Genomic DNA, 17,956 nt, shown 5'->3' with positions numbered 1-17,956 from the left:
TGGTTTCTTTGCACTTCTATAAGCATATTTTCAATCAATCAATCAATTGCTTTGTCTTGTTTATTATGGATTATATTATTGTTTGCATATTGTGTTTTTAATCCTGTTTTTATCTTTGTATGTTCTCTGTATGGCCTATGGCTGTAATAAATTGATTGATTGATATAAGCATATTTTAATCCTTATTCTTATGGCTGTATTTTTACTGGTTATGAAGTAATGTCTGCAAATAATGTGTACCCTGTATTGACAATGACTTACACACACACACACACACTATTTTAGAATGAGATCTTAACTGGCATATATGGGCAGCAAGGAATTCTGTGGCCATATGTAACAGCGGTAACAATGCAGTAGAGTATTGTAACAAAAATTTAGGTTGCAGCAGTAAAGTCCACTTGTCTTCATGAGGACATTTCTTAAACGAATGAGTATGAATTCATTGTGAGATTTTACTGAGTGCTGTCTTACAAATAAGGAAAATCTGGGGCAAGCCTCTCTCTTTCAGCCTATCCTGTCTCACAGGATGAGGTTAAAACACCACACTTGACTCTCCTGCGAAGTACAGTTGTAAGAGAGACTTGCGGCTTTTTCTATATTTACACATCACTATTCTTTGTTCTGTTTCTTTCTCATCAGTGTTCTTGATAACGGTACTGGTGGTGGAAGGGATTGCTGTGGCTCAGAAAACTCAAGGTACAGTATAAGGAGTGCTTTGTGAAAAACTTGCAATTGTATATATGTACACATACTTGAAACAAACTTGAAGTGGTTAAAGTTAAGTTAAATGGCTTTTTAAAAACAATTCAAACAAGTTATTTTTAAGTGTTCTGCTCATTTGGAAAATAATAATTCAAAAAAAAACACACCAAAACTTGTCATCTGAATAAGAAACTCATCATGTATCCAGAGTTGACATATGCAGAATCAGAAATGAGATCTCTCTGTTAAATACACATTCATGTGATGTTGACATCAAAGGCCTATGCTAATGAATTATTTCACAAGGCAATAAATAGTGTGTGTGTTAACTGCTCTCTGGGTAAGAGGCATTCATGAAAAATGTCAGTTTGGGGTAATTAACATTTGGCTAGTTGCATGGGAATAAACTTATTTGAAATATTTCACGCAGTATGTTTTCCTGCATTTTAAGCCTCTATCTTTTGGCGTATATGAGAGGAAGAGTAAATGCTGTTCTGTCTTTGCTCTCCATGACAGTAACGCACAGAGAAAAGAGGATACTGGGGTTGGGGGCGGGAATTGGTCTGAATTCCTTTTGCACAGCCTGAGGGTCACTTCTCAAGATCTTTTAGGAAGCTTCTAGTGGCTAGAAGAGCCTGGATGCTCCCTATTACATTGCCCAACTCCTCAGTATGCTGCTCCACCACCTCCGAGCATCAGCCTTCCCTCCAGGAGTCAGGCTGCCATGAAGGCTTTACTTGGCTCTCTTACTATGGGACCATTCTCCTAACCTTAAAGGAGCAGCCACTTAAGTCATCAAGTTTTTCCTTTAGATTAGAAGAACGTTCTGTCTTGTGTGGTGTGCCTTCGTTTATCCCTGCTGTTGTTTTGAAAAGGCATTGAAGCCTCTCTGTTTTGATGAAATTCCTGGAGGGGCAGGAGATGGGCAGTTGTATGCCAATAATTTATTTTAATTCTTGTTTTATAAATGCTGTATTTTATCTGCTTTGAAGAGCAAAGCAGGCTGTAAATAAAGCAGGAGACATTGATTGGATGCTGTTCAAAGTCACTTCAGTATTCATGCCAACTGTTCCCAGTATGTCTTGTCAGGAGTTTAGGAAGCTGACTGTAACATTTCTGAATTTGAAGGGCTGTCAGTTGGCTGCTTTGCTTCTCAAATTGGTATCTGCATGAAAACATTCCTTCTCACATGAACTTGTGTAGTAAGGACTTTGCATACATCCAAGCCTGTGGCAGTACTTGGTATCCACATGTGCCCTAATTTATATTGTTCTTTCTTTTTTTGCCATTGCAGAGGCTAGATTATTCCCACCCACCCACCCCAGTATTTTTTATAACAGGCGCAGTTGGCTTTATCAGTAAGCTGTCTCTTCCTTGAGAAACAGTATGAGTTCCCAGACTTGCTCTTCTAAAGGGATAGTTGTTTGTGATGTAGATCTTTAGGAACTGCCATGAATTGTGTGTTTGTGTTTTCTTCGAAAAGGTGGACAGAATTTTGGAGGTAACCGCATGGCAACCACCCAGTGTAGTGACTGGGTACGAACAAGCAACGGAGGGCAGTTTGCCTCACCAAACTTCCCTAATTTCTACCCACCCAACCAGGAGTGTCTCTTTATTTTAGAAGGTATCAAAATCTTTATATCTTTTGGGGGGGGGGGTACTCCATTGCTGAAGGTATGACTAGCCAATAGTTTACCATTTAAACACAGTTCTGTGGCATCCAAATAAAAATACCTTTGAGGAAATATTGGCGAAAGACTGACCAATTCCTCCAGGCAATGTACCCAAGAATGGAATGCAGACTTTGATTCCAATGCAGCAGACAAAAATTCTGAAATTCACTAACTCTGAACTCAGAGTTATATAATATATAATGCATGTGTATTTTCATGTTAACAGGATAAACATAGAGCTGAATATCCTGGTAGCTTTAGATCTCCAGTAGTTCCAAAAGGCCCTTTTAGGATCTGCTTGGTTAAAACTTCAATGTCTGGGCCTTGCTAAATAGGTGTTCCCTTCACTGGGCACTCCAAAATCTGTTAAAGTCGAATGAAAATCTACATTCACTTCAGAGTGCTTGCCTTCCATCTTACCATTTCCCTGAGGTCAGTTTCATATTTCAGTGTTGTTGTTTTTCTTAAATTGATACGCCAACTTTTTGTTACCTCCAGCAGTTAACAGGGGAGGGGCAATTCTCGTAGAGAAAAGAAATGTATCAGTGAGAGTTGTGAACAAATGCACCACAGAGCCCTAGATAGAGGTTTCTTTGGGCATAAAGCCTTGAGTGTTTAGCTAGTGCACTTGCTTGCTTAGATGACTTTTTAAAGGGGCTAGACTAATTCAAAGAAGATGCATTGATCCGTGCCTATATGCCATGGTAGCTAAGTGAAGTCCTAATGTTCAGAAGTAGTAACACCTCTGATGCTGGAGATAAGCAAGGCATATTACTATTAATGACCTACTGATAAGCTTCCCAGAGACAACTGACAGACCAATGTCAGACACCAAATTGTCAAATATTATACTAAGTAACCCTGTTCGAGCCACTTTTTGAACATTGCAATACCGCATTGAGGGCCGGTCCAGACTTCAAGTGGAGCCAGGATTAAATCCTTGCTTTGCATAACATCCCTGAACCTCAAGGTAGAGAATTCTTCCCCTTCATGCCCAAGGCTTGAAGATTCTACGTCTGATTTAGAACAGATCCTGGTTTATTTTGATAAGACAGGATTGCTCTGTTTGGACATAATGAGTGATCCTGGCTTATTCTAAACCAGAATCAGAAGCACACACTCCTTGGGCCAGTCACTGTCTCAGCCTAAGCTGTTTAACTCTTGCAGGGATGTTGTGAGGATAAAAGAAGAGTAGAATCATGTGCGCTATCCTCAGCACCCTGACTTCACAATACATCTGAACCAGCCCTGAAAGCAGCATTTGAATGACTTGGAGCGATTTCATTCAAGGAGGATATATGGATTTCAATCCCAGCTAGAATGGCTTGTTCACACAATTCAAAATAAGAACTTTAGTTGGAATTAATATAGCAGGTACCACTTTAAAAATCACAGTCCTAAAAAAATAGGTATTTGTTGAACAGAAACCTAGTATGCTAGAAAGGATTCCATAACCATTGTGTCAGAGCCTGGGACAGCAAGCTTATGTCTCTTGATTATCTCTGATATATGTGTTTATAACTTTAAACACAATAAATGAAGATCTACATTTATATTCAGATTATTAATGCAGTAGTAAGTGGCTCCAGACTTTTTCTGAGAAGTATAAAATGCCTTTCCCCAGAAATTACTCCCATTGCATGTTGTTGAACATTATATTGATCTGGGTTGTTTCTATATTGTCATAGCTGCCCCACGCCAAAGGATAGAATTGACCTTTGATGAACCGTACAACATAGAGCCCTCGTTCGAATGTCGATTTGATCACCTGGAGGTTCGTGATGGACCTTTTGGCTTCTCCCCACTCATTGATCGCTACTGTGGTCAGAAAAGTCCTACCCTAATTAGATCAACAGGGAGATTTATGTGGATAAAGTTTACTTCGGATGAGGAGATAGAAGGAATGGGATTTAAAGCAAAATATTCATTTATACCAGGTAAACATTGAGTTTGCAGGTTCTGTGGGTTGTTTTTGCCTTGTGGAGATTCTGCTACAACAGTGATGAATTTATTAATATGTTTGCAAAACCAAAGCCTAGCTAACAGTGACTTATTCTTGTCTCACTGAGGGTTACATATAGCTCTTGGAACAAAAAATGTGTTTAGCATTGTATTTTTAGCAGGCTAATTCTATAATCTGCCTCTCCAAATCATAAGCAGAAATCTCAGATCAGGATTCTAAATGGCAGGGTATCTATAGCCTCTGAACCTAGAATCATTCCCATACAAACCTGGTTGTCTTTAAATGGGAAATGTGGACATAACTGACCTCTGTCCCAAGCAGCCAAGATTGGGGTTGCAGGCGTGTGGGGGAGTATTAGCCATCTCCATTGTCAAACTCTTGCAGAGGTGCAGTCAGTAATTGAGTGATAAGAGGCTCGTCTCTTCTCAGGCTTGTCTCTTGTCTCTGGATGGCTTTAAGAAGGGGTTTAGTTAGATTCATGGAGGACGAGTCTATCAATGGCTACTAGTCTGAGGGCTATAAGCCACCTCTAGCCTCTTAATACCAGTTGCAGGGGAGCAACAGTAGGAGAGAGGGCATGTCATCTCAGCTCTTGCCTGTGGGCTTTCCAGAGGCATCTGGTGGGCCACTGTGCAAAACAGGATGCTGGACTAGATGGGCCTTGGGCCTGATCCAGCAGGGCTGTTCTTATGCTCAGTTGTCTGGCATGTTACATGTTCTATTTCTTCTTCTTCTGTTTAAACCTTGAAGTGACTCTCACAGCTTAGTCATTTATTGTTTTGTTCTTCCTTGTTACAGATCCTGACTTCACGTACCTAGGAGGTATTTTAAATCCCATCCCAGGTCTAGTATTGCTATATTAATCTCATTTGTACATTCAGTTTCAAATTGATCTTACTTTAGCTTTGATGGCACATTGTGTCTTTTTCTCTCTAGATTGCCAGTTTGAGCTCTCAGGAGCTGATGGGATAGTGCGTTCCAGTCAGGTAGAACAAGATGACAAGACAAAGCCCGGGCAAGCAGTTGACTGCATATGGACAATTAAGGCTACTCCAAATGCCAAGGTGGGTCCGTGGAATCACTCTCTGTGTAATGGGCGTTCTGCTCTTTAGTAGCTAAGAATGGTCGTTAGTAATGATTTGCACAGCATGTCTCATTCATTGAAATTAATTCCCTGTTGGTAGTGATGAGAAATCAAGATAGATGATGGTTTCATAGACTGCTTCAAATACATACTATCTTTTTGTTTCCTGTTCTGCACTTTTCACTTCCTTTTTAAAAGCTTAAGGGCCACATTAAGAGTCCTTGCAGCCTGGTTCCAAACTCTGTTTTGTTCCCCCCGCCTCGATTTCTAGATACCTTTGAAAAATATAAGACCCACGTTCAGCAAAGTACTCTGCTCCACTCCATTTAGAAAAGGTCTCCACAAGTCCCTCCATTACGGGCACCAGCACTGTTTCCCAAGATCTCCAACTCAGATTAAGGCACATCAGTGGACACATGCTACCTTCCATATTGGAAATCAGAGGCAGATACATCTGTGGACATTGTTGATATATTTTATATCTGGTCTCCCTGGCTGCCTTTCCAGAGCCTTATTAAGACTACCATTGCTGGCCAACACTTGAAACTAAATGCTAACTGGGAAAAGTACTATCACATACCAGGGATATATATCCTTATAAATGATATCCTAGTTAACTTAACAAGAGCTGTCTCATGAAGCTTGGCAGAGGGGAGGATTGTTCTATTATAGCTTTGATTTGTTTTGTGATGCAAGTCCCTGTCTAATATTGCAGATCTGTGTGATCATTGACTAGCTTGATAATTTCTGCAGAGCCTATACACACTTATGAAATTACAAGCCTTGTTGTATAATGTCATGTCAAAGGAGGTCCTAATCAATCTAGTTTGGGCCTTAGATCTAGTCATTCATGTTTTGGCACCTTTTTGCAATTACACCATGCTGCATATTTTCTGTACATGCTATAGGATGAGAGAGATTTGTTTCTTTGTTACGATTCCATAATACCCCTATCAAATCGGTAGTGAAACCAGCCGATTAATTTGAAAGGGACTTAATGTTTTGAAATGTTGAGCCCCACATGTATGTAGGCACGCAGAATTTGGCTATCCAGAATTATGCAATACAATGTCGAGATGGAAAAATATATATTTAATTCCAGCAAATAACATTATAAACACACTTTTTGTGGAGTGTGTGTGTGTGTGTTTTTAAAGCTCCTTAGAGTTAAGAATAAGAGACATTGAGTGACATTGACTAAAAATCTACATTTTGAGTTGTGGAGCTATAATGTGTTGGTGCTGCCATTTGTATTGCTGAATAAAGAAATCAGATTATCTCCCTCTTGATTGGTTTATATTTGAAATGTCTGATGCTTATTTATAAATGTCATTGAATATTGCTGGAAGGCATATTTTCAGTTGCATGCTTATTGAATTAAATTATCTTCCTAAATTATAGTGCTTTGATTGGATTATTTATGGTACATCAGGCTCTGAGTTTGCCAAGATTCTTACTGTTGGTGGACTTCCATTGCCCTAAGCCATAGGTAACTTAGCATTTTTATGGCAAAAGCAGCAACTCGTGGAAAACGCTGTCTCGGAGTGGTCTAACAGACACAGGACCGAACACAGAATTGGGCTAAGGCAGCTTCCCATGTTCCTATCAAAATAGGAAGGACTACTGTTACTGCACCTAACGGACAATATGCTCTGAGTTTGCCAAGATTCTTACTGTTGGTGGACTTCCATTGCCCTAAGCCATAGGTAACTTAGCATTTTTATGGCAAAAGCAGCAACTCGTGGAAAACGCTGTCTCGGAGTGGTCTAACAGACACAGGACCGAACACAGAATTGGGCTAAGGCAGCTTCCCATGTTCCTATCAAAATAGGAAGGACTACTGTTACTGCACCTAACGGACAATATGCTAACCATTGACATGTACACCATTGACATGTACATCTGCGTCTGCAGTGGCAGTTGTGAGTTGCTAGTAAAACACTAGTGTGGGCAGGCACACAGTCCAGACTAGTATTTTTATTTTGCCTGTTACAAATAAAGCCATAGAAACAGAGAAGCTACATACTTGAATCCATAGAATCAAGAAGCACAGCAGAGGGAGTAGGAAGTGTCCGGCTGAGTCACGGGGTTGTGGTTTATCATGTCCTTGGGCTTGGCTACTAGTGATGGACAGAAATTCTTTTATTTCTCGTGCTGTGTTAGGCACTTGGAAAACTTTTTTGTTTGTAAAGTGGTACACAAATGTTCTGAATAATAAGAATGTGCAGTTGGCCTGCCCTTTATCCAAAGGCAACTAGGAATTCAAGCCACACTTACCTACTCATGTAAAGGCTGTGTGTTGATTTATTTATTTATCTATCTATCTATCAAATTTATACCCCACCCAAACTTATGTCTCTGGGCAGCTTAGAAGGGAGAAGATGGACAACAGCAATTCTTGTAGCAATTTGGCTGAGTGAGAGGACTTATTTGGACCTTGGGTAATAGGAGGTTCACTGTCTCAGTGTGTTTCTTGTACCATTATACAGTACTGCCCAGCCTCAATGATTGTATAGATATACCCTCTAAGTAGATTATAGACACATATAAGTGTCTAACCACCCTGAGCCATTTTTGGCAGGGTGGTATATAACTCAAATCAGTCAATCAATCAATCAAATAAATAACATACTCTCCTCCCATGGAAAGTAACCCCGTAAAGGCTGACTAGTCCATTTGAGAAAAAGGAATTAAAACTCAGTGGAGGGGCATAGCTCAGTGAAAGAGCACATTCTTTCATACAGAGATTCAGTCCATGGCATTTTCAAGCAAGGCTGAGAAAGTCCCCACCTGAGCAGGCCTTGGAGAGCTGCTGACAGTCAGTGTAGTCAATACCGGGCTAGATGGACTAAGCACAGACACTGTGTAAGACAGCTTCTCGTGTTGCTATGAAAATAAAAAGGACCACCAAAACAGTACTCAGGGTAGGAAAAGGTCTCTGAGGTACAAAGGTTTTGCTTAAGTCAACCAATTTTTCCTGTTTATTGGTACAGTATTCTTCTTCTTCTTTGCCACTTGGAGTGAATCGTAGCTTTTGGTAGAATGCTGGTAGGCTGTCAAGACAACCCTTCAAGCCAGACTGAACTACTAGCTGACCTCATTTTTGTATAAGCATCACCCTTTCCTGTGTCTCTGGTCAACTATGATGTAAACAGAGTGAGTGAGTGAGTGCCGTTAAGTCAGTGTCGACTCTTAGCGATCAAATAGATAGATTTTCTCCAGGATGATTGTCTTCAACGTGGTCTTCAAGGTTTCTCAGTGGTGCCTTCATTGCTGTTGTAACTGAGTGTAAACAGAACCCAAGTATAATTTACTGCTTGTGTATGCTGCAAGAGTGTACCTGTATAAACCTTGAATAAATCATTGCCAAAAAATTGTGAGTGTTCTTGCCAAGACAGGATTACATGCATTGTACATAATGACAGCATACTGGGAGAGGGAATTCTTGTACATGTGTGAGTGAAAGTGTGCATCTCTTTTAGAAATTAAATGTTGGACTTGACTTGTACTCTTTTCACACAGAGAGTTGCTCTCATCCTTTTAGAGCTGTTGTGTTAATCAAAATATCATTTTGAATGTCAGGAAGGGGAGAACATTTTATGACCAGCAAATCTTGCCTACCAGATAGAAAGGTTACATAACTTCCCTCTTTGCTACTTCAATTATAGCTCCTAAACTAATACAGATTGAATGTGCTTGGGAACAAGAAATTGCTCTTCAGTTTAAATAAGCAAGCACTGAAAAATAGGACTTGAGCAATAAGGTCCAATTTGGCTTTTATGAGAGGGAGCTTCATTTCTATCCCATGCTGAAAAACAGATTTTCCCCCCCTTTTGTCCTGGAAGGGCATAGTACATATTTAAGGAAGGAACTGATGTTAGGCTGTGTGGCTATTTTAACTTAGGCTCGAGGTGAGTAGAATAAGAAGTTATTAGTCAGAAGCTGCAAGCTTATATTCATATATGACTAGAACTGAAATATTTTCCAAGCAAGAAATTGACTTCTTCTAGGTTAATGAAGTTTTAACATTTGTGAGCCTTTTTAAAGTGAAAGCCTTTCTCTTTAAAATGTTTGCATATTTGGCTTCTTGCACCTCATTATTAATCCACTTCTGCTCTTAACGGTGTCTCTTCCCCCACCCTCCATAATGAACAGATCTATTTGAGATTTCTGGACTACCAAATGGAGCATTCCAATGAATGTAAGAGGAACTTCGTGGCTGTGTATGATGGAAGTAGCGCCATCGAGAACTTGAAAGCAAAGTTTTGCAGCACGGTGGCGAATGATGTGATGCTGCAGACTGGAGTTGGAGTGGTGCGGATGTGGGCGGATGAAGGCAGCAGATTAAGTCGATTCCGGATGCTCTTCACTTCATTTGTGGATCGTAAGTATATTGTCAAGTAGGCCTGTGCCAAATATCCAGCTCTGAGTAGCCAAAGCCAAATAATCCCCACAGCTCCACTAGTACCGTGTAAAGGTGGACATTCGCAACATACACCTGTATGCAGCATCCAGATCTCCCCACTAACTCCCTTCCAAGGCCCCTTAAAGAGTACAGAGCCCTGCTGCATGCCAGCACCATTTTGGAAAAGAGTGTGGGCAACCCTGAGACGTGGCTTCCTTTCCAGCACTTTCCCCATAGAGCTTTGCAAGGAAAGGGCAGGAAAGGACTCCATTTCCTCATGCTCCCTGCGCGCCTTCCAGTGTGGTGCTGGGATGCAGCAGGGCTCTGGACTCTTTTCGGGATCCTCTGAGCCAGCAGGGAGTTTGCTAAGGAATCTGAGTCACACGACGACGTGGAGGGGTGTGTTGGGAACGCTCACCTCCATTCAGTAGGCCTGTGCAGACGATTCAGGTTCCACTATTTGGAACCAAAGTTTTGCACAGCCCTGTTGTAAAGCACCCTTTAGGAACCACTGAAAAGTATTGTCAGTTCTGTTTGGGTGTGTGTGTGTGTGTGTGTGTGTGCGCGTGCATGCGCATGCTCCTTGAAGAGAGGTATATGAAGCAGATGCCCATGTGAGACCCCTTGGCGGAAAACTATAGAGGAGTCAGAAATCATGAAATGCAGTTAAATCTTGCAAGGCCCACCTTTGCTCAAGTTGAAGCTATACTTCTGTGCAGTGTTCCCTCTTAACAGGGATTCCCAGACGTTGTTGACTACAACTCCCAGCATCCCCAGCTGCAGTAGCCTTTGCTTGGGGATTCTGGAAGTTGTAGTCAGCAACATCTGGGAATCCCTGTTAGAGGAACACTGCTTCTGTGGTGCTATACACTCTTGTTATCCCCTGTATTTGGAAAGTGCTGTTGCTTTGTATGGAGCAGAACTGCAAGGTAATCATTAATGTAGCTTGCAGGATACCTATATAAGGAAAGTGGGTTTTGTTTGAATAGGTCAGGCATTTAAAACTGGAATGCTTTCTCAAATAATGGTTGACCTTTTTGATCTAAATCTACTCATCTGCAAGCTCTCTCCACAGAAGCACAGATCTCCAAGTCTGTTGTATTCACTGCCTTTAAAATAATAATGATAATAAAGCCTCACTGTTAAGAAAGGTTTGAAATAACCAGGAGGGTAACTAAGCTTCAAATGGCATTAACGTGTTCTTTGATAGGTTGGTGACCGAATCATCAGATTACTATATTTTAAATTGCAATGTGTGGCAAGGCATGGTTTATAATAATTCAGATTCAAAGAACATCCCTAAAGCTATAAACACTGACCAGCTGAGCAATTAACTTGTGTGGTGAGATAACACAGCTGGCAGGAGAATATGCTAGCACCCTTTAAAAAAAAAATTACAAAATAATCCTCAAAAGTAAATGCCACTGGGGTGGGGGCGGAATTAGCATTGATATATTACTTTGTATAAATACGGTACTTTTTTATGATGTATGTTTGTATGTGTACCAGTAGGAACATAGGAAGCTGCCATATACAGAGTCAGGCCATTAGTCTGTCTAGCTCAGTATTGTCTACACAGACTGGCAGCAGCTTCAAGATTGCAGGCAGCAGTCTCTCTCGGCCCTGTCTGGAGATGCCAGGGAGGAAACTTGGAACCTTCTGCATGCAAGCAGGCAGCTGTTCTTCCACTGAGCTATGGCCCCATCCCTTAAGGGGAATATCTTACAGTACTCACACTTAGTCTCCATTCAGATGCAAACCAGTGCAGACCCTGCTTAACACGGGACACTTCATGCTTGTTGCCAGTGTTCCCTCTATAACAGGGATTCCCAGATGTTGTTGACTACGACTCCCAGCACCCCCGGCTGCAGTAGCCTTTGCTTGGGGGTGCTGGGAGTTGTAGTCAACAACATCTGGGAATCCCTGTTAGAGGGAACACTGCTTGCTGCTACAAGGCCAGCTCTCCTCTGGCCTTATGGTATCGCCACACTTGTGGGAATATTTTGAACGGGCCACTATATAGCTTGCTGGTGACTTTATACCCAAAGCTCAAACTACGGAGTGATTATAGGAAACATCACCCGCCTCTCTCTCTCTCTCTCTTCCCCCTCCTTCATTCCCTCCTTCACAGCTCCTTGCTCAGGCGGCACTTACTTTTGCCATAGCAACATGTGCATCAATAATTCTTTAGTCTGCAATGGCATTCAAAACTGTGCATACCCTTGGGATGAAAACCACTGCAAAGGTGAGTGTAGTGCGATCACTTTGTAGCCTTGTTCAGCCAGGACTGTCTGGTTTCTGCCCTCTGGCACTTTCTCTCTCTCCATGAACTAGAGGACCGCTGTTCCGTTCGGAATCCTAAAGGTGAAGGACGAGGAGCACATTGCTTTCCCCTGTGACTGAGAGATCTGCCATCTTAAGCTTTGTGAGAGCCCAGCATGGGTTAAACCTGAAGTTGAATGCTGGCCGATTTCTCTTCTGTATATGCCTTCTGAGCTTTCTAACCTGGTACCACCGCTGTCTTTTTCCTCACTCGGGAGCTCCTTTGTTCTTTGTAGTGGCCCCGCTGTCCTTCACACTGTCTGCGCACATGCAGACCACATCTCGGAACTTTCCAGAGCTTAGATCTCATTTGGGGCAGTAAACCACCCCCACCCACCCACAGTAGTCATTTTGGAAGCACGCCCCCCTTAACTCCCTCAATCTCCTTCTCAGTGTGGATGACAACCAGCCACTACAAAGAAAGTTAGGTTGCTTACCTGTAACAGTAGTTCCTGTAGTTGTCCATTGTCCATTCACATGACCCTCCCTCCTCTAGAGGTACGATTGCAGCGGTCAGAGACTGGGGGAGTCAGGCAGGTAAGTGCTTCCAATATGGCTACTAAGCGAGGTAAGGGATACAGCCAAAACTAAGATCAAAGCTCTGGAAGGTTCCAAGATGTGGTCTGCGTATGCGCAGACATCCTCAGTGTGGAAGGACAATGGACCACTACAAGAACACTGTTATAGGCCAGTAACCTAACTTTTCTGTCCAAAAAAAAACCCCACATAGATGCTCTTACTGTGCTATGCTGCATTTCTCTAGTTACAGTATCTCGGGGTTTTTTTTGTTTTGTTTTTAAAGCTTAACAAAATAGATCAGTTGTAGACCAACTCTAGATAATTGGAAAAAAGCTTTTTCCAAATGAATCTCTGTCTTGCGAGCATTAATCATGCCTCCTGGTCAGAACCATCTTTTATAAAAAGCTATTTCTCTAGGCAACAACTTAGAAGCATCTTTATATTTTACCTCAGTTGCTTCAGTGCAGAAGTCTGCTGCAACATTGGTATGTACAGTGGTTGGAACTATATATCATCTCAGATGCTGGGAGGTCTTGCAGTGCATTACTCTTCATATTTTAGCTGTAGATATTAACAGATGGGTATTCTTGGGCATTACAAAAAATGCTATTCTTTTCTTTCTGAATATCTTATCCATACTTCCTAATTCTTGCCACTACCCAGAACAACATCTTTATCTTGTAAAGCTTGCATTTCCCCCCTTTAATACAAGGCTAAACTTAAAAAAAACTGCTATAATCTAGTAGTGCCATCTTGTGTGCTTTCCTATGAAGTGCTATCAGATCTCTGATTCTGCTTATGCACTGTTAACTTTCAGTGCTGAGGTTTGCCATACCTCCTCCTATACTCCTCAAGTTGGCAAAACAAATTATATTTTGTTTGCAAAACTAGATATTTAATCTCGGAGCTTTAGGATACAGACATTGGAGATGTGTACAAAACAAATTTTGTGTTTTGGTTTTGAGCTCAAAACAAAATGCAAATGCTCAGGTTGTTTTGTCTGGACAACTGGTTGTTCTGATGAAATGAGCTCAGAACATTTCAGGTGTTCCAAGCGTCATTTTGGAGGGCTGTTTTTCAGGGGGAGCTGGTCTACTGATTGGGGTTGGCGGGTAGACCAGGCCTCCGCTCCAGACTTGACACATTGGCCCGCCTCAGTGGCCTGGTCTACCTGCCGCAGGTATATAAAGCAGTGCTGGAGGCCTTGTGCAAGTTTGCAGATACTTAAAGTTGTGCACACATTTTTCAAGAGTGCAACTTTCACTGTGGAAACAATGCAAGTTGTACGCCCAAAGTGCCCGTGTGCAACTTTTAAGTATTTGTGCTCTTGCACAAGACCACCAGGGCTTCCTTAGCCACCTGCAGCCGTGCGGGCTGATTGGAAACACCATTGTCAACCTGCACAGCATGTGGGCCACTGTACTTAATGGGACACCCTTTAAACTGCTTGCCTCTCCTTTTGTCCTTGCAGAAAAGAAAAAAACAGGACTCTTTGAACAAATCACCAAGACACATGGGACAATCATTGGGATTACTTCAGGAATTGTCTTGGTTCTCCTCCTCATTTCAGTCCTGGTGCAAGTCAAACAGCCCCGCAAGAAAGTGATGGCTTGCAAGACCACTTTCAACAAAACTGGCTTCCAGGAGGTTTTTGATCCTCCTCACTACGAACTCTTCTCGCTGAGAGACAAAGAGATTTCTGCTGACTTGGCTGACCTGTCTGAAGAACTTGAAAACTACCAGAAAATGAGGCGTTCCTCCACGGCGTCACGATGCATTCACGACCATCACTGTGGCTCCCAAGGCGCCACTGGAAAGCAAAGCAGGACCAACCTCAGTTCAATGGAACTTCCCTTCCGCAATGACTTTGCACAGCCTCAGCCGATGAAGACCTTCAACAGCACCTTCAAAAAAAGTAGCTACACTTTCAAACAGGCTCACGAGTGCCCAGAACAGGTCATAGAAGACAGAGTGATGGAAGAGATTCCTTGTGAAATCTATGTGAGGGGACGAGAGGAGGCTGCACAGGGGTCGTTATCAATTGACTTTTAATCTCCAAGGTGAAGTGGCTGTGTGTAAATAGTATATATAAACCTGTGTGTGTACAAAAAATGTACCATATGGAATTTGGTGGAGAAATGAGTATTCATACTTTTTTTAGCTTAACTTATCTAATCTCCCACCCCAAAAGGAAAGCTCATAAATCAATTTCCTTCCCTTGAACTGCCCATTTGGTTGAAGAACAAAACAGTAGGTTTTGCATGAGGCTTCAATGACTTGATGTCTAAAGACAATACACTAATACCGAAACAGTCTGGTCACTGGCTACATGTAGTTTCTACCGTCACTTCATTTTCTGTCCTCCGGGTACTTGGATTTCAAGACGGAAGTTTAATTATTTCAGTTATTTTTAAAAAGTGGGTACTGCTGCACCACATAGTTTAACATTCAAAGCATTTGTCATAATTGTCAGAGTGTAGCTAGAGTTATTGTGGTAAGTGCCAATTAAGACTCAAATGAGTTGTGTTGCATTTATCTGCTTCATCTTGACATCTTTATATGGCTGCCTTTTTCATGACTGGCTCTTTCTAGGCCAATCCTAAGACTTTCTATGCCAGCAGATAAGTGGTGAACTGGCTACTTGTGCTAGTGATCCTAGGCCAGCATTGTGGGACCATTATATCAGCACAAATATTCAGGATCTATTCAGGTTCTGTCTTCTTTGTGGGAGAAGGAAATGAAATTGTTTTCTTGCTTTTTTGAAATTGTGATTTAAAGATGAAAATCTTTAGAATCCAGTTCCATCGCGAAATCAAGTTTTTTTGCACCAGCAGTTCAGAATCCATGGATAAATTCAACATAGACGTGCTGAATAGCTGTGGTGTTCTATACCATACTTTGAAGCACGAGCCCATCATCATGTGGTGCTGAGCACAGATAAAAAGTCACCTCAACACACCTGCAGTTATCAAAAGTGTGTTTCAGTGTTTAGAGCTTGACTTGTATTTCCTTCTTCCAGCAATACATCAGGGATTTAAACAAACCGCTGGTAGGCAAATTCTGCCATATTTAACAGGATGCAAAAATAATGGTTGCAAGTACAGGACTGTGAAATAGTATTGGCCCATGTTTTTTCAAAGTCTTTCAAGAGAGTTGCTGCATTATTGGTGGTTGTCTGACAGCAGTCTTGTTTTAATGTTTTCCCCACAAGCATCACTGCTGGAATCAATACTGTATGCTCTCTCCTGGAGATATAAGTAGATGAAAAGTGTAAAAAAATTGTGTTGTAAGAATACAAACTGCTGTGGATGGCAGGGCCAAGTCCAGCCCTAGGCCAACATGTTATGATTTATATTGCATAAATACTGTTAAGTTCATTATATATTGTGTGGAATGCCTGCCTACAATCTACTCTCTGTCAAGTGTTTTATATAGCTAAGTGAGGATTTTCTGATTCCTTTTTTCTTGGCAGGATTCTGATGCCATTTAGAATTTATTTATTTTTTGTAGGAAAGGACACTCCACCTGCCATGAGGAACCAGACCAAGGTCTGCAACACCGTGGCAGTCTAGGAGGGAACTGGGAGTCAGAGATTCTCTGGTACTGTGATATTCAGGCTTCTCAACCCTCACCCAGAAGTGCACCTAGGTAATTTTGGAGCCTGGACCTAAAGGCCTTTGGAGGGCTGGCTCTGCAAGTTAAGGATCATTTTTTAACACGTAGGTTCTTGAGGCCACAAACCACACCACCCAGGACAGACTAAAGATGATTTGGGGGCCCCAGCAGGTGTGGAGGTCCTGGACTTCAGCCAGGGCCAAAGAGCACCTCTGCCCTCACCCCCCGGGGTGCCAAAAAGTAAACTGACATCATCCTCTTCCAACAAGTGGAATTGACTACCAGCTAGTTCAAGCTGTCAAAGCCATGCACTGTAGCTCAGTGGCAGAGCATCTGCTTTGCAGGCAGAAGGTCCAAGGTTCACTCCCCAGCATCTCCCGGTATGGCTGGGAAAGACTCCTGCCTGAAACCTTGGAGAGTGTGACAATATTGAGCTAGATGGACCAACAGTATCGGCAACTCCCTATGTTCCTGTGAGAGGAGTTTGTGTTTTCCCTTATTTTCAGCTCCCAGAGGTCTGGATATTGGATTTTCTCCTTTCCATCCATTAGGAAGCAGGTTATCCGAAGAAAGAATTGGCCAAGAATGGGACTAAGAGCCCACTTCCCTTTCAAAACTTGCCTCCTCCCCCACCCACCCACCCCCCGCCTGACAGAGTGATCTGTAACCTTCTTGGACAAGGTTCTAGTATTTGTCTCACCCTTTGGCTTTAGGTTGATCTTTCATTGCAGACCAGGCTGAAGAAAGAAGTCGTTTCACATGCTGTCGTTTTTGGTTTTGTGTTTGGTTTGGTTTTTTAAAAATTCTGCAAGGGTGGTCTCCAGATTTCTATGAACAACCAACTGATAAACAGAACTCTCCAACTTTTCTTAGACTTTGATACCACTTGATGCTGTATGACCTGTGTAGTGTGCCACCCACGCACTCGATCCACTTGGTTTTCAGTGTGCATGTTAACAGCTATGAACTGCAACATTGCTACTTGTGAAGAATACCTGGTTTCTTTACCACCTAGCCTTCTTTAAATCATGGTTTCTTGAGCTTTCTTTGTTTACATGTCTGTCTTTCACTAAATGTGACCTTACGACTCTGAGCCAGTGGGCAATACCCTGTATTAAGAAATGTATATAAAGGAAACTTGTGAATTATTTGTTGTGCTGATTACATGGTTGCCGTTCAAGTGTTTAGGTTTTAAAACTATTGAGAGACAAGGTTTTAAAACTTTACACTTGTATTCACAAAGCACAGACATCCGGACTTCACTATCGGGGATTAAGCTGGTGCAGTTTTCAGGAAAACAAGAGTAACAAAATATAGTTTTCTGACATGCAGGCGGAGGGCTTAGGAGAGAAGCGGGTCTTCTGTCATTTGCACTGAGAGATGGAGGTGGTCAGAAACGGGGAGCCTCTCTCTCCTGCTGCTCAAACGGGGGATTGGGGGCTCTTGCCACAAGCAAGCAGCAAGTGGATTTACAAATGTTTTCAAGTGTAGAATAATCCTAAAGCCGCTTGCTGTCTGCGTCTGATTAAAAGAAGGCTAGTTTCTCATGTTTATGAGACCAGTTGAACCAGACTAGACAGGATGCTGGAGATCTACAAGTGAGTCCCCCCGTCGTCTTGTTCCTTGCTTAAAAACACCCATCCCTCAGGTTGGATTGGGTCACACTTCCT

At 42.0% G+C, this 17,956-nt stretch overlaps 1 protein-coding gene across 4 annotated transcripts in view; it reads left to right on the top strand.

Moving 5' to 3' along the window:
* Positions 1–17,434, top strand: part of NETO2 (neuropilin and tolloid like 2) — a 35,277-nt gene extending 17,843 nt beyond the window's left edge. For 3 of the 4 annotated variants that reach the window (XM_053270958.1, XM_053270962.1, XM_053270959.1), the window contains exons 2-9: positions 643–699; positions 2,189–2,329; positions 4,067–4,315; positions 5,140–5,184; positions 5,278–5,405; positions 9,581–9,809; positions 11,962–12,075; positions 14,143–17,434. In XM_053270958.1, coding sequence (XP_053126933.1) covers positions 643–699; positions 2,189–2,329; positions 4,067–4,315; positions 5,140–5,184; positions 5,278–5,405; positions 9,581–9,809; positions 11,962–12,075; positions 14,143–14,723 — 1,544 coding nt within the window. In that variant the 3' untranslated portion in view covers positions 14,724–17,434. The remainder of the gene's footprint in view (positions 1–642; positions 700–2,188; positions 2,330–4,066; positions 4,316–5,139; positions 5,185–5,277; positions 5,406–9,580; positions 9,810–11,961; positions 12,076–14,142) is intronic. The other variant, XM_053270961.1, reaches the window with a different exon arrangement.
* Positions 17,435–17,956: the final 522 nt, after the last annotated feature.

Source organism: Hemicordylus capensis, chromosome 9 (assembly GCF_027244095.1).
Source record: "Hemicordylus capensis ecotype Gifberg chromosome 9, rHemCap1.1.pri, whole genome shotgun sequence".
In the NCBI taxonomy this organism is placed as follows: Eukaryota; Metazoa; Chordata; class Lepidosauria; order Squamata; family Cordylidae; genus Hemicordylus; species Hemicordylus capensis.
The sequence above is the reverse complement of the archived record's forward strand: the minus strand, read 5'-3'. Positions and strand labels throughout refer to the sequence as shown.